The 16021-nt window shown below is 39.7% G+C and overlaps 3 protein-coding genes across 6 annotated transcripts; 1 reads left to right on the forward strand and 2 right to left on the reverse strand.

The window, feature by feature from the left end:
• Positions 1-383: 383 nt before the first annotated feature.
• pafah1b3 lies at positions 384-3875 on the reverse strand. The gene is made up of 6 exons (XM_037075410.1): positions 3809-3875; positions 3422-3515; positions 2824-2913; positions 2590-2706; positions 2297-2419; positions 384-1908 (listed from the first exon to the last, which is right to left on the reverse strand). Exons 2-6 carry the CDS (start codon positions 3500-3502, stop codon positions 1648-1650), a joined length of 672 nt encoding a protein of 223 aa, XP_036931305.1. The 5' UTR covers positions 3503-3515; positions 3809-3875; the 3' UTR covers positions 384-1647.
• Positions 3876-4081: 206 nt separating this feature from the next.
• Positions 4082-11140, forward strand: si:dkey-250k15.4. Of its 4 annotated transcripts, none has more exons than XM_037075382.1 (4): positions 4082-4188; positions 5841-7006; positions 8712-8851; positions 10275-11140. In XM_037075382.1, exons 1-4 carry the CDS (start codon positions 4130-4132, stop codon positions 10362-10364), a joined length of 1455 nt encoding a protein of 484 aa, XP_036931277.1. In that variant the 5' UTR covers positions 4082-4129; the 3' UTR covers positions 10365-11140. The 4 variants fall into 4 exon arrangements, with proteins under 4 accessions (XP_036931277.1, XP_036931274.1, XP_036931276.1 ...); XM_037075379.1 differs by lacking the exon at positions 10275-11140 and adding an exon at positions 9321-9966 and having other exon boundaries at positions 4083-4188; XM_037075381.1 differs by lacking the exon at positions 10275-11140 and adding an exon at positions 9402-9966 and having other exon boundaries at positions 4083-4188.
• Positions 11012-16018, reverse strand: tlr21 (toll-like receptor 21). Its single transcript, XM_037075377.1, has 2 exons — positions 15927-16018; positions 11012-14348 (listed from the first exon to the last, which is right to left on the reverse strand). The coding sequence occupies exon 2, from the start codon at positions 14225-14227 to the stop codon at positions 11291-11293; it is 2937 nt and encodes a 978-aa protein (XP_036931272.1). The 5' UTR covers positions 14228-14348; positions 15927-16018; the 3' UTR covers positions 11012-11290.
• Positions 16019-16021: the final 3 nt, after the last annotated feature.

Below are 16021 nucleotides of genomic sequence, written 5' to 3' on the forward strand. Positions count from 1 at the left end.
ATCAGTCATCGACACTGTCACATGTGAGATCATGCTTGCTATAATCAGCCGAAATGGTAAGTATGAGGTATTGTATTGTGTGAAAAATGCTGGAAAAAGTATGTCTTTCACTGATCCTAACAAAGCTGGGCACAGGCCTGGAGCAAAGCGAGACTTGTTCACCCTCATCAAGTTACAGAAATGAACTTTTCCACTTCTGTGAGAACAGAATGAAACCAGTCAACCAAAAGCAATAAATCTTTTCTGGGCCTAATGTGTGCATGTGTACTGGGTTAATGATAAGTCTTGAGGCATAAAAAAATCAATCACTGCATCAGTAGCTATCAATGCCGCATACTCTGTATCAGCACCGATATGATCTGATCAATCAAAGGACACTGATACCGTCTTGTTTTTCGTATTTTAATGCACTCTTTCATCACTTACACAATCAGCCATCCGGAGGCATAATTCAAGTTCTGGAGAACAATCCTTATCCTAGAATCTCAGAAGCATTTTAGTGTGAAGTAAAGCATTTTTAGTAGGTCTGGCGGGCCATAATGTTGCAGATGAGATTAAACTTGAAGCACAAGCAACTTTGGATACATGTGTACAACTTCACAAACAACTCGAAAAGATTTATGTTTGCAATAAAACACAGCTTGTCATGTCAAGAAGTGCTGCTGTTACAGTGGGTGAAGCAAAAAAATGTACAGGACAATAATGAGACGACATGTGACAGGATAAAAAGCAAACAGACAGCATTGGTCAATCAAAAACTTTTGGTTGTTCAAATTAACATTTACAAAAAACGTCAGACATCACAACAGAGAAAATAAAGCTATCGCCAAGTAAATGTATATTGTGGAACTTGGTGAAACTGAGAAACCAAAATGACAAATCACAGCAATTTCCCGGTAAGGACAGTTCTAGTATCTCAATTCTTTTACCAAACATATTCTGGTAACTAAAGCACCAGCCTTTCAACTTTTTCCAGGGACTTCCTGTTCATGTAACCTCAGACGGACAGTGTATTTTGTCATAGACGGTGTCAGAAAAGCAGATATCAGTTTATATTCCAAGGTAAATTCGGCATGAGAGCTGAAGGATGACATGTAGAGCACAGTTATAAATTACATGTTTAATGAGTACAGTGAATAATTTTTTGACCTACAGCAAGAGAATAAAAATTGCTGCATCCTTTTAAAGGCTTTATTCATAAATGCTGCCCATCTGGATGTATTTATATACAACTGTGTCTTCTAGTGTCATCCTGTCACATGTAGTTACTCTCACAAATGATAGATTGCGCGTTCCCCTCATCATATACATCATATGCATTATGTGGCAGAGGAATTAAATAATCAAATGTAAGAGTCAAATGCTAGTGGAACAGATGCTTACCGGGAATTGAGGCAAGACTTTGTCTCTCTCTAGCACAGCACATTTAATTTCTGACTGTATCATAAACACAAAAGACTTTATGGTCCCATTGTATGTAACAGTGGTCACCAACCCTGGCCACGAAGAGGACTTACACAAATAATGTGAGCAGCACTTAGCTCTTAAATTGATTGTATCCATTATTCAAGGAGTTAATAGGCTGAGTGAGATGCTCTCCGGGCTCAGGGATGAGGACCACTGCGGTAGTGTAAGTGCCATGGTTGCTCAGTTCTCAGCAGGCTTCTCTAGCATGGACTTGAGATGGGCGTGCAGTGGTTCACACACAGCCTGGTAGCCCTGAGGGGTCAGATGAAGGTAATCATACATGTCCTGATGGGAGATGCTACCATTGGAGTGGACAAAACCTGGGTCCACATTGAAGAAAGAGGCATGGGGGAGGGACGACACAGCCTCTTGGACCAGTGCGTTCACCCTGGCGTTACGCTCCCGCAGACGGTTTGGCGATTTACCCCTGGGCAGAATACCCTAGAAAACAGAATTATGAATGTTACTGATGTTACTTACTTACTTATTTCTGTAATATATTTTTTTAAATATAGTGTAGACATTACCTAACCAAACCAAACACAAAGCAAGTTCACATGTAGTTCACTCTCAGCTCTCTTCCAAAACAAGTAAAGCCCTTCTAAATGTAGCATGGAAAGTGGCATACCGCCAAAACATTCACGCACACAACCTAAATCCCTTTTCAACAAACTTCAAATGTCAATTGTTTACCTTAGCACACAAAGCTGAGATTGAACTGAAAGGGGTGAGATCACTTTGTAGTTTAATGGTCATATGAACTTCATTCATCAATACCAGACAGACATCCAGGCAATCATAACAAGGAATGCATGAGAGAAAAACCTACAAGTACGAGTGTCCTGGCTTGGGGCAGCTTGTTCTTGATGACTTGGACAATAGCCATGATACCTTCACAGATCTGTTCAGCCGTGTGACCATGATTGTTAGTGCCTACCCACAGCACCACAACCTAAAGCAACAAAAGAGAAAAGAATTCATGATTGGACACATGTCACTGATAGTTCTAGGTCGTTATACTGTACCTGGAATTATGATTTTATCACAGAGTTAAGAACAATAGGTCTACTGTCTGAATAAACGAGCATGATCGTGTTCTCTATTTTTGGCTGTGATTTGGACCTTTGGGCTGATGTTATCCAGTTCACCGTTGCTCAGTCTCCACAGCACATGTTGTGTTGCATCACCACCCACCCCAAAATTGAGGGCATGGAGAGGAGAGAACAGCTGTCGCCATATCTGCAGAGAAAAACACAACGGCAAGGCATCCACATGCTCATTGTATATGAGTACAAGACTAGATATCACACACTGTGCACAAAATAAGACAAAGGAAAGTGTGTGATCTGTGTTTACCCCAAATTGGTGCATGAGCTGAACAAGAGAGTCTCCTACAAACAGGACTTCAGGTTCTTTGTCTTTGCTGTCAGACACAAAGCGGTTGTGCTGCAAGGGAACAAAAGGAGAAGGTTAACTTTGTTTTTACAAAGTATTAAGCATCCCACAAAATGCAGCATCACATGGTATTCTTCACGTAGATTTGTGTTTAGATAAGAAAACATAAAAAATTGCCCTTTTTAGACAATTTTTCATATATCATTAAACATGTGAATTGTGAGATATGAGCTTGAATATTAGATTTAAAAAGACTTCATTAGTAAATCACAGATCTGTGCACACTCCCATGTAGATGTGATAGGAAAACAACTAAAAACAAGCTCATTCAAAGAAAGGATCTATCAGGATTATGACTATACAGCTTTATACCATCGAACATAAATGACAATTAATTAATTATTAATCTGCTTTGTTCACTTAGACTAAAAATAAGTAATATTAGAGACAATGTAGACCTTTAAAACTTGACAGTGCATGGCTGCTGTTATGTTTTTGCTATATAAAACCCGGGAAACGACTCACAGAAAATTCAAAATAATGAGGTTATTTCACACACCATAGACATCCATCGTCCATCTCCTTGGGTGTCTTCACAGGGAGTGGGTGTGGCGGCGGGGTTTAAGTCGTCTGCACTCATGACTTGGCTCTATCTGTGTTGGGAAAGCAGTCACGAAGGCTATTTGGTACTTTTTACAACGAAAACAAACCGATAAATCAACCGCCAATAGCTATAATTGCCAGGTTAACCTAAGGTGGTTAGAGGAATTAGCCACAGTAGCTAGCTTATTTGCTGAAACACAACATAGAGGTATAGTTTAACTGAGAGATACCGGTCACACACAGATTTAATGTTGAACCATGCAACTATACAATATACAAAAGGAGAAAAAGGTTTAGCCTCATAGAGCCGCTACATTTAGAGATATTACTAAACATAGGCTACCATAAAATCAAAAAATCGTCATCTCCCAATTCAGTTTCAGGAAGTAAATTTTCACTGTAGTTGCAGGTACCATTATTCTCCGTGGGGAACAAGTGATCGGTTTTCGTGTAATTCACAATCAACCGTTATTTTATTATAATTATGTGTTTGACGTTAAATTTAAGAAGCAGTCATATGAAGTAATTGACAAATGGATCATTTGTCAAGCGCAAAATAATCTAAAAGATCCGACAGTTCTCCCCCCTCGTCTGTGTAAGTGGATTCGTCCTGCTCTGCGGTGTTCGTGAACGTTGGTGCTGCGCAGAGAATCACGGCTGCGCCATGTTGCCGAGCAACGGCACATTTTTCATGCAGCAAAGACGCGACTGCGGACAATTTCGGTGAGCGAAGTTGATAATTAATGATTTGAGGTTTGTTTAAATGTGTTTCTTTAGTTTGTCTCGCATGACAAGAGCTTAAAGTTAAACTTGGTAACCATGTTTCGTTGCAGTTGCAGCTTAACAATTCAAAACAGGTGTGCTTCAAGTTAAAGTGCGCCTGGTGGTTGACGTTATGGTCACCTGTTTGCTAACAGCCTAACAAGCTAGCCAACAGCCAGTAAACCTGAATCCAAATGTCAGTTGAGGCGACATTCATCGTTTAAAAGATCAGAAGAATCTGTTTAGGATGTTATCCAAGTATACAGTATAGTATTTTGCAGATATCCGTTTTGTTTTAAAATTTCTGTGTGATATTGCGCACATACAGATGCCCTGGCTTAATAATTAGGATTTTTTTATACTTATAATTTTTGATATTTTGTCTTTTTGATGTGGAATATATAGTGAAAATGGACCTGTAGAAAGGGTGGTTTTCAATCAGTTGAGAAGTAAATCAGACCACCGTCTATATTGTGATACTAAGTTTTGTGTGAATATAAAATAAGCAAAATAATAGTCATGTAAAATGAGTGTTTCAGCGTACATTTAACTATTGTCTGTCCCTGCTAAAGTATCCACTGCACTGATTTGCACAATATTGCATGAATTCTCAATGTTCAAATTGTCTTGAACTATTAAGAAAAATACATTTGGCATGCACTGATAAAACATCACGGTATGTTAATCTGCAAGCCAAGACGACTGACCTTTAGATTCAATCGTTGCCACTGAAATGCTGTATTTGTATTTATTTATTTATTTATTTATTTAGATAATCTAGTCATAGAGTTGAGGTCATTGATGTTCAACAGCATCCTATAGCACAGACCTATTCAACTGGTGGCCCGTGGCCCAAATGCGGCATTTAAATAATCTCATTCAGGCCCTTTGATCATTTTGTTAAAGGTGCATTATGTAGTTTTGGGAAAAGAATTCTAATTGGAGGAGAAAAAATGTTATGCATAAACAAATTAAATAAACAAACTTTTTTATGACTGAATAAACAAACTGACCCTTAAAGGATAACACAATTTCATTACTGTTCAACTTTGTTTATATTTTGCTGACTCTGCCACCTTTCTAGCTTCAAACAGTGTTCAGGGGACCTTATTTTCCTCTGACAACAGCTTGTCTTTCAAGTATGGAAACATTTATATATTTTTGCATTTTTTTTGTTTGAATTTCTTCTCCAGAACTACATAGTGCCAATTTAACCAGCTAATTGGCCCATTAATTAGTTATATCTGTTACTAAGCACCAAAATACTCATTTTTTTCATTAAAAAGTTTGATCCCACGCTTTTTAAGCAGAGGGAATTTATGACAGTCAGAAAGCCTACTTGTGCACATTTGCATATATATTGTTTCCTCTACAATCGAAAAAAAACTATATACAACGCTGAGAAGAAGAAAAGAGTGCAACCTGTTTTAACAGGTTTTACAAGTCAGACGTAGAGGGTGTAAAAGCCTCCCCCATAGGAACTGCACTTTTTAAGATTTAGCCCGACTAAAGAAGTGGTTGAATAGGGCTGCTGTAGATGTTATCCAACTCTCTTTTATCTGTTTCCTACATCTCTCTTACATACGACTAACCAGAGTTATCATATTCTACAGAATCCAGTGCAATATGAGCCGTATTTGCAGGACTATACCAGACAAAGGAAAGACCTTAAATGTTTTCAACAGGCAGTTAAAAACAACAGATAAAAAACAATACCCAGTGAGCATATCCACTGCAGACAGCAAATGTTTCAACCTTCATAGTACGACAGATGGGCACCACAAAATGAAGCGACTGAAGAGCCGTAAGGAGAGAAGTCAGATGAGAGGTGGTGGGAAAGAAGCCTCAAAGTTCAAATCCCATCACCATCACTGTCATTGCCAAACCAGCACAGACATAGCGCATCATCATAACTGCTGCCATAGTAGCTCTTATAGTCGTCCAAATGTTGTCCCTACTTCACAGGAGCCCAGTATTATCACAGACAGTCGACTGATAGGACACCAAGGCTTATTCAACCACGAAGTGAAATCTATCGACATTGAACGCCTGTTAAGTGAGCAGAAGAAAGATTCATGCCCACCTTCAAAATCTCACATTCCCTCTGCTCTTTCCACTCATGATTTGTTGGGTGCTGATACTGGTGAGATTATGACATTTGAAAATAAAGCAGGCCCTGCAATGAAGGCCTGTGATGCTTCCCTGGAGAAAGAGAAGAATTTCAGTCAGGGATCAGATCTTACACCAGGGCAGAGACCACAACAACAACTTGAGATTTCATCTGGAAGTTTTAAAACCATCAACTCATGTAAACCGTTGGCTCCCACCATTAGCACAGAAAATGTGACTGCCCTGAACATGAAGGAAGAGGGACATACGTTTTCAACTCTGGTGCAAACGCCGAAGAACTGTGAGTCTCCTGCCCACCAAATACAAGCTCATCATGTCCACCAAAGCCCAGTTCAGCTTTCCAGCTCCCCCACTGCCGAAAGCTTCGACATACAGCACCAAAGACTCGATCCAGACAGTGTATTTAAATCTGTCAGTGCAGTGGCAGCAAGTTTGTGTGACTGTCTGCAGTTCCCTCTTCTGAGAGGGAGAAGCCTGGTGGCAGAGTGCAGGGAGGTGCTGCTGAAAGCTCTACAGGAGAGGCATGGACCCCATCTTAAGGAAAACCTCCTCAAGGTGCAGCGATGTCTCAGCTTTGGTGGTACTCCCACAAAGGAGGTCCAGGATCAGGAGCCAACCATTGTAGATGAAGATGAGCTTTTTCCCACAGGTAGGCACATTCATTGTTTAAACCTGGGTTAACTAGCTGGCTGTCTTCTTCAATACTGTTGAGCATTACTGCTTTTATATTTGCGTATTATCACCACCAGCTGTCAATGACGTCCTCATGTGCATACACGATACAAACAGAAATTGGGCCTGCTGCAAAGTACAAAGATCAGTGCCATAGGTGCTATCACGGTGACTTTAAGGCAGGAACAAACCGGCCCGACTGTTGGATGTCTGAAGCGTTTGGAGAGACTTGGACGAGGTTGGGAACAAATATGTTCGGTGTGTTCAGCTGCGTTGGAAGCTTTCGGAGCCGCTTGGACGTTGTTGGCTCCGATTCAGCATGCGAAGTCTGAGGAGGTTGGCTGTCGGACGTCTGAGCCATTGAATTCTCTGATTGGCGGAGTTCTAGCGAATCAGCTTGTTTTCATGTTTTGGAGTACTGGCATGAGACTAGCTGTTATTGTGTCCATTCAGGATGAATTCATCTGTGTTCATTTGGTAATGCCTCGCTGGATGTTTAGTATGCAGCTGTTTTTGTCTGAAATTCGTTTTGATCGAAAGTAAAGAGAGTTGTGTGCATAAACCTCTAGTCCAGCATTGTTAACACTAGAGCCACCTGCTTATTGCATCTCGCGCAAGCGCAGAATGTACATGCTACTGTGGAGCTGGCAGCACGTCGAAGCAGTGTGTTCAATGCAACTTTTGTGCCGAACAGGTCAGACAAGAGGCAACAGAGTGGTCGGACGAAGGCAGTTGGACATCTGGGCGGTGTGTGGGGGCCTTAAGGGATAGTCTCACAGTTTTTGAAGTCTGTCCTCAAACAATAGTCAGGTGCCTATTAGAGCACTGAAACAGGTATTTCTCACTGTCATCATTTCTCCGGTTCACACTGGTCATTTAAAGATTTTTTCATTTGGAATACAATTTGCACAAAACAAGGACTGTGCATTTTGTCTGTCATTACTTACAGCACATTTAAAGCACAAGGGAAGGGATCTCTTAATTCAGATTCAGAATACTTAATCCCCGGGGGGAAATTGTTTTTTTTCCAGTGCTCGGAACTATGCTCCCAATGCTCACATTTCCACTAATGACCTGTGTGAACAGAAGGAATAATGTTTTCATGTACATTAAGTGGTAGAGAGTGTTCGGCCTTACATCTATTATAATATTACTTTCCATTGTTCTGCTTTTTTAACCAATACTTAATCAGATGACATACATTACAGTTACAAACTGATCTGCTCTTCAGTGCCAGTCCAGGGTACAGAGTGAGGAGAGTTGTTCGACACAATGATGGCAGAGGATTTGTTTACTTTTTGTAGGATTAATATTTCCACAGATGTATAAAACGACTCTGACATATTTCAAACTGATCGACTGTTGAATACTTTCAATGTGTTGCAGAAACAGTAGGAAATATTCTGTCTTCAGTAGCAGTAAATTAACGCTGCACTCTACAGATAATGAGTGTCTTTTCAGGTAAAAATGCGTGGTGTACCGGTTAAGACCAGTGAGGTCTCAAGCTGATGATTTTAAATTACTTTAAAAATGGTGAACTTGTCCTTTAAAGTGGCTTTTGACAGCTGACCAAAGCTACATGGATTCATATAGTAAATTTCTTGTTTTCATAAAAGCAGTAGTAAGCACTGCATACATCTCAGTTTGTGGGCAGGTGTTAAGTTATATATCCTTCTTTTTAGATGCATTCCCAACAGCATTTCAAGCAAACAATGGTAGTCAGCCATGGTATGACAAGCACAAAACCACATCTTTCAAACAGACGAGAAGTAGGCATTTTAACTGGAGTTCCAGTCCACAGCTACACCACAACCTGAGACAGGTAAGAAGTCAAGTTTACTCCGCTACTCTCTTACATAGATGTACAACAAGGAACTTGTAACTGCCTAAATTTAGTACTGATCCCTCTATATGACATAAGACAACAAAAACATCAGCAATAAGATTGGCTATTTCTGTTTGATACTTATAGTTACTCTTAATGCCACTGGGTTGTCACTGGGTTGGATATCCGGGTTGGATGAATCATAAAATAAGGTTCTGAGGATGAATTGAGGAGTCTCACGGTCTGAGGAAAGTAGCTACAAAGAAGGTACAGCATTGAAACAAAGTTTACTTTGTTTCACACCTAGGTCCACTTTGTTACATAAATGGGGCCAGTAGATTCAACCAAAAAAATGTACGTTCCTTGTTGTAGCTTAAAGTTAATTTCAGATTTGGCCACTTGTTCCTTCAATAAACCATAGATGATTTAACATTCCATTACTCTGTGTTCTGGTTTTCATGTGAAGACTGGCAAGTGGTTGACAAGCCCTGCGGAGACTTCTGTTGACCTTTTGAATGATATCCTCAGACCTTCTCCCTCTCCTCAGTTCTGCACGGACTTTGAGCCCTCTGGAGTTTCAACCACTGATCATTTGTTTGCTCCCTCCTCCACCTCATGCTGGGGAGGAAAAGCCTCAGCATCTCAGTGCTGGGAAGACAGATTCTACAGGCCGAAGCCCGAAGAAACTGTTATGTTTGGGTCAGTTGAAAACAGCTTTATGAACCACACCAGAGCAGTTGCAGGGAGCACAGCTTATCAAGCACAGCTGCAAGATAGACGTTTAGCAAACCGAGTGTACTTTCCCCCGGACCAAGGGCCATCTGAAACTGACCAGTACTGTTTTGCTCCCTCCTTCTCTGCCCAAACTTACCATCCTCAACAGCTCAACCACTTCCAGCCTCTCAGCCGATTCAGTCACGCTCCAGCTTGCCCTCCACTCAGGTTCCACCACACTGATATGATGCATTACCCCCCGTCGCACATGCTTGAAAGAGACCCAGCACCTCCCCTTTCTTTTTTGCCAAGCCCTGAGCACTGGTCCTTCCCTCCTATGAGACTGTACTAATGTGTGAACATGTCTTTGGCTAAAAATACAATACTCTTAATTCACAGCATAAAGACTTTTTCTTCACAGTTAGCAAAGACATGTGTCATGTGCCCATATTTTTATTGAAAACACTATACTAAAGTGCAGTTCTGCTATTTTAAAACTTTGTTTGGAAATATGTTTACATATTTTGGTGTGGAAATGTCTAATAGGTTTTTAAAAAGTTTTGGAATCGGTTAATGAGATCTCCTCAGCTGTAACAACATAGACCTAATGGCTGCAACATATTCTTTAAGGCCAACATTGACCCTCAAAATGCGTCAACTAAAAGTGTTTGTTTTTGCCACTGACAGTCCTTGTTTGTCTAACCAGGTACAGCTGCTTCATCAGACCACCAGACCACCAGATTCCATTTGCAGAAACAATGTTATTATCATCAAACACACTTCAAATCAGAGTTGACAGAAACAAAATAAAACTCAATATCCAGCAATGTTGATTCGTCTTTCCACTGTTCCAACAATCACCAATTTGGTCCAAACAAACCCTTTTAATTCACAAAGCTAGAAGAGAAACTAGCGGTGGAAGTGTGAGAATAGCATGTAGAGTCAGAATAATTTCAAATCTAATGCTGTGAATTGCAGGTTTATTTTGACTAAACCAGAGTTGGTTATATTTTGGGCAGCGGAAAGATTAAGCAAGAATGAATTTTATTTATTTTCTGTGGACTCTGGATGAAGTTTTATAATCATAAAATTACAGTTTAGAGGCTTTCAGGTCAGGCAATTAACTGAACCGATTCCAAAACTATTTTCTGTATCAGTCATTTACACATACAAATATGTAATATTGTGCTCGGGCTTTCTCAGAATTCCTTTTGAAAAGCAATAGTTAAAACTGCCTCAACAGTTAACATTTATGATTTTGTCCCATTTCTGCTGACATATAGAAACACACAATTATGTATTGTTTGCACTTGGAGCATTTTTTTTGATAGTCAGAACTGTATATTAACAAGTATGGTATCTTCATTAACACAGGTGCTATAATGAGAAATTCTTTACAAACCAAGAATTTTTAGTAGTAAGTAAGTGCAATTGTGAAAGCTGTTTGATCTTTTGTTGTGTATTTGGGCTACATTTAAATGCAAGGAAACACACTTGTACAATTGTGCAATAGAGATAAAATATCAAGCATCACTAAATATACAATTAAACTGAGCATAAGATATTAAATTACATTTGATTCATGCTCGTATAAATGACCTTATAATTCTTACATGGCATCACACTACAAATTTACATCATATTGTCATGACCCATTCCGAGGGCAGAGAGTATGATAGTACAATATTTACCATACCAAGGCATATAAAATGTTACATTTCTTTAAGGTAGCAGGTAGAAGTTTTCATCTGATGTATAAGTCTCACAATGTTCAGTTTCACTGCTCTCAGTTGCATGACCTTCACTCATGTAATTGTCTTCAGTTTCGAGTGTGCTCCCTGTTCTTATTGCCCTACGAAGCTGATTCCAAAACAGTTCTTGGGCCTGCGTTGGGTCAGTGCAGTCTGGGCCAGGCCACTGCAGATAAGTCTTTTTCAACATCACTTTCCTCATGCGGTGATAGGACGACAGCTGTCTCTCAGAGATTGGCTCCAGAAACACCAGCAGAAGAACGTCCCGGAGCTCATCGAACAATCTGTAGCTGGCCAGTTGGATTTCCAGAGAACACCATTCACTTCTTAAGAAATTCCTGCTTACCACACAAATAGTCTTACGGCTGCCGTAAACAGCAGAGACGATGTTGTCCACAATATAACGTCCTGGCTCGAAGTCCCTGTGATGCAGGCAAAGTTTGAAAGATGATCCATTTCCCTCCAGGTTGGGCAGCAACTGGTCCATGATCCACTGTTCATCAGAGGAATTATAGGAAACAAATGCATCATATTTGCAATTTTCCTCCTCCTCTCTGAGTCTGCGCCACTTCTCACCAAACCAAGAGCAAAAAACATAGTAACTGTACTTCATTTTCCAGTAGAGTTTGACATAAAGTAAGGTAATGACTGTAAACAGAAAGTTCACAAGTGCTGTGCTAAGGAACAGGTACTCGCCTAGATCTATGTAACAAACATTGGTATGAAAGTTGTAGAATTTTTGTTTTGGATCATGTGGACACGACAGATTGTAGAGATAGACCACCTGAACCTTTGTGTTATTCAATGTCCAGTTTTGCAGCAAGGTGTTCTTGCAAGTGCAGCTCAAAGAAGAACCACGCATGTCAAGGTAACTGAGTTTATGCAAACTGTCTAGTGCATCGACAGTAATGCTCTGTATCGCATTGTGGTTGAGCTGCAGTTGGCTTAACTGTGTGAGATTCCTAAAAACATCTTCCGAAAAGTTCTGCATTCTCATGTTTTCTAAAACCAATTTGGTCACATTTCTTAGATTTTTAAAGACTCCTGGTTGTAGTTGTGCCACCCCAAGACAGCAGTTATCCAGTGTGAGGAATTTTAAGCCTGTCAGATCATCAAAGACATCAGGAGAAAGATAAGAGATCTCATTGTTGGTGAGATACAGAGATTTCAGTGAGTGGAGCCCACGGAATAAATTGCGGGGTAAAATATAGAGGCCATAAGGTTGCTGCCCATCCAATTTAAGATCACTGAGTTGGCTGAGATTCATAAATGGTGAATAGGAAACATCCTCTTTGAGGAAGCGAATCTGATTGCGTTGTAAATCCAGCGTTGTTAGTGTGTCTTGAAATACACTATGGAGAGAAGTGTCAATCTGCTTGAAATTGTTTCCATCTAGATAGAATTTGGACAGACTTTTCAGTCCCTCAAGGCCAGATGGTTCAATATGAGTGATCTTGTTACCTCCTAGGTCAAGTATAGTCAGATTCCTGAGACTGAAGAAGGTCCCATTAAAAATGACAGCAATGCGATTGTTGCGCAGGTTAAGAGTTTGCAGGTTGAAAAGATCTTCAAAGGTGTTATTGTACAAGTCTGATAAGAGGTTGTTGTCCAGGCGAAGTGTCTCAAGCTTTTTTAGCCCTTTGAGAGCTTTACGATGGAGAAATGCAATCGTGTTTATGTTGAGTTTTAGCATCTTGAGATTTGGTGTATGACAGAAAGCATAAGAGTTGACTGAGAGGATGCGGTTGTAACGATAGCTCAGATCTTCCAGATCTTTGAAATAACCCTTATTTTTTCCACAGGATGGGAGGGAGGTAAGATGGTTATGCTCTGCGGTGACGCCGTTTATATGTCTGTGCTTCTTGAGAAATGTGAGACAATCTAGGCTTTTCAGGTTGTTGCGCGATAGATTCAGACCCCTTGTGATTTCAGGACAGTAGTGCAGTGTGTAAAATGTTAGATTCCTTATCCCGTTACTATCCAGATTCAAATCTTTAATCCACTTTGCCTTTTTCAACAATCTACATAGCTCCTTGAGTAGGGTGTCATTGTTTAGACTTGTGCCTGAGAAATCAACATGATTTACGGGAACATTGCTGATGTTTAAAAACTCTAATATCTTGACACTCGAACGCAAACGCAGATAGTTGATACGTCTTAAATCCACACCTTGAAAAGCCTTTGCAGGGAGCCTAGAATTGTATGAAAAATCCAGCACCTGAATGAACCTCAGAAACGAATGTTTACATCCCAACGTAAGCAGATTATTCCGGCATACGTATAACTTAGTGAGGGATTTGGGTAGTGACGCGTTTGAGTGAAGAGAAGTCAAACTGTTAAAGCAAAGATCTAGCATGGTCAGGTGTTTCAGATGTGACACAGACTCAGCAATCCTGGAGAAATTCGTCAGTGCATTTTGCCTCAGGATTAAAGTCCTGAGATTGAGAACGTTGGAGAAAATGCCCTCAGGGAGCTGCTTTAGACTGTTGTTTGTCAGAAAGAGAGAGGTGAGGTTGCGCAGGTCCTGAAACACAGAAGGGTGGAGCTCTGATACTTTGTTAACGGACATATTGAGAGACTTGAGATGATTCAGTTTTTGGAAAGCAAACTGGTCGATGGTCGTCAAATTATTGTGATCTATTCTGAGGTTTTGAAGGTTTGGTAGTTTGACAAAGCTGTTACTGGGAATGTGCCACACCGGATTAAGAGTGATGGTGAGATTGATGGCAGTTTCAGGCAGGTCGTCTATTAGATTCTTCATGATCTTGCTCTTTCGACGAATGCAGTTGAAACTTTTTCCACGGGAGAATGGCACTTCGATGCAGTTTTGAAAGCTGTAGCCACTGATCAGTTCAACAGCACCAAGGGCGACTGTCACTGACAACAACAGATGAAGTAGACTCCCCATTTTTCTCTTGTTGCCACCCAGAGAAGCTGTGCTTTAAATCTCATTCATTAGAGTCATTTGTTGATTTGCATATGCTGCAAATGTCTGCTAACAAGGTCCCGGGGTTTTTCATCAGTTGAATCTGAGGACAGAGAGCAGGACTGTTCATGTATCACATGTTTGAAGTCACAAAAGTTCAAACCTGGCTTCCTACTTTCTAAGCAGAACTAAACTAATGCAAACATGCTACCACAATAAATATATCAGCACTCATACTGTACACGTGAGTCCTGGTTTCATACTTGATATATATAATATGTGGAATTGATATTCATAGATGGATATATAAAACATTTGAAGAATTTTAAAAAACATTTCTAACATTGACTTTTGTCTCTTTGCTAATAATAGGAACTAAAAAAACTTCAGTATTGATAAATTGGCCGATATACACACATTTTTTTCAATGATTCTCAAAATGTGGTCATGAAACACAAAGAAATTTAATGGAGAGAGCATATTTTTGCCATTTTTAACAATAAATTGCAAGTTCAAAGTAAGATAAGTGTCCAGAAACAGTTAATTTTCAAAAATAATTTAATGATTTTGAAATACCCTGGGCATCTTTATCTGCAGAGTTTTAATGTCGGTGCATATCGCGCAACATGTATTTGATAGACCAATACATATACTGCAAATCCACTCTATACAACCCTAAGCACTACTTGGGGAAAAAAAATAAATGTTTAAACTTTTATCAAATAAAGCCAATTTTTCAGAATCATTTTTAAATTTTTTTTTAAAAATGTTTTTATTTGTTTATGAAATGCTTTAAAACAAGACTTAAATTAAACTGGTCCTGTTTTCTATAGTAGTGTTGCCAGAACTAAACCAGGTTTCACCAGGTTTGCATATTAGTTTCAGGTCAAAGCATCCCGTAATCCTGAGGAAGTTTTGTCTCCCGAGAAATCTGAATCATGAAGTGGGATAACTGAGTTCCTCTTGCGATGTTTTCATATCCTTTTTTTACTCTGCACTCATGTTACATTTTGTTTCGGTAGATTAAATCCACATGCCTCAAAGAGCATGCAGGGGGCTCTTTCATACCATCAGCCAACGGACTGTTCAACACCACAGCACCCAGTACCCCCGAATCCACTAAGACTCAAATCATTCACCACTTAAAATGACAGACATTGCACATGTATATACAAACAGTCTGCCTGAGAATACATACTGTACATGACTGTTTCTGTTAAATTTAATGTTATTCATTTTGAGTCTTTTTGTCATGTACATTTCTACTCCTGCACTGCAATGATTTTCCTTGTCTTGTTAAAAACATGCCACGAAATGGGTTGAGCTAGTTAGAAAAACAGAAGTGTAGACGCCAAAATTATAGTGACATTATGAGGTAATCCCTGCTGCTTGAGTAATAGCGACACTGGCACAGTGAGGGAGACTTCCGCAACATATCGTTTAATGTTATATTTCAGAAGCATTCTTTCATTTCATACATTTCAACATAATCCAGGTATTTTTAATTTGAAAACTGGAAAATAACAATGCATGCCCTGTGAGAAGTCATTTTCATAAAATCTTTCACACAGTCTCTCTGACACTGGTCTGCTCATAAAACTACAGTTCCTGTTAAATATGATAATATATATTTTGCAGTTAATATTCAGTTGACAACATTATTTTGTTGTGACAGCCTTACCTGTTCAAATGAATTTCATGGTCATTCACGACACCGTGCCTCCTCAGACAGCGTCGGCTGCAGGGTACATCTTGTATCCTAGATACACATTAACT

The sequence above is a fragment of the Acanthopagrus latus genome, chromosome 17 (genome assembly GCF_904848185.1).
Source record: "Acanthopagrus latus isolate v.2019 chromosome 17, fAcaLat1.1, whole genome shotgun sequence".
Taxonomy (NCBI): domain Eukaryota; kingdom Metazoa; phylum Chordata; class Actinopteri; order Spariformes; family Sparidae; genus Acanthopagrus; species Acanthopagrus latus.

What these genes read in the sequence shown, in the direction of transcription:
- pafah1b3 (XM_037075410.1), bottom strand. Translation starts at nt 3,502, where the DNA reads ATGAGTGCAGACGACTTAAACCCCGCCGCCACACCCACTCCCTGTGAA. An exon ending in ATGGACGATGGATGTCTATG is followed by an intron (nt 2,914 to 3,421) that starts GTGTGTGAAATA and finishes GTTCCCTTGCAG; the next exon opens with CACAACCGCTTTGTGTCTGA. An exon ending in AGCTCATGCACCAATTTGGG is followed by an intron (nt 2,707 to 2,823) that starts GTAAACACAGAT and finishes TTTTCTCTGCAG; the next exon opens with ATATGGCGACAGCTGTTCTC.
- si:dkey-250k15.4 (XM_037075379.1), top strand. Translation starts at nt 4,130, where the DNA reads ATGTTGCCGAGCAACGGCACATTTTTCATGCAGCAAAGACGCGACTGC. An exon ending in CGCGACTGCGGACAATTTCG is followed by an intron (nt 4,189 to 5,840) that starts GTGAGCGAAGTT and finishes CATATTCTACAG; the next exon opens with AATCCAGTGCAATATGAGCC. An exon ending in AGATGAGCTTTTTCCCACAG is followed by an intron (nt 7,007 to 8,711) that starts GTAGGCACATTC and finishes CCTTCTTTTTAG; the next exon opens with ATGCATTCCCAACAGCATTT.
- tlr21 (XM_037075377.1), bottom strand. Translation starts at nt 14,227, where the DNA reads ATGGGGAGTCTACTTCATCTGTTGTTGTCAGTGACAGTCGCCCTTGGT.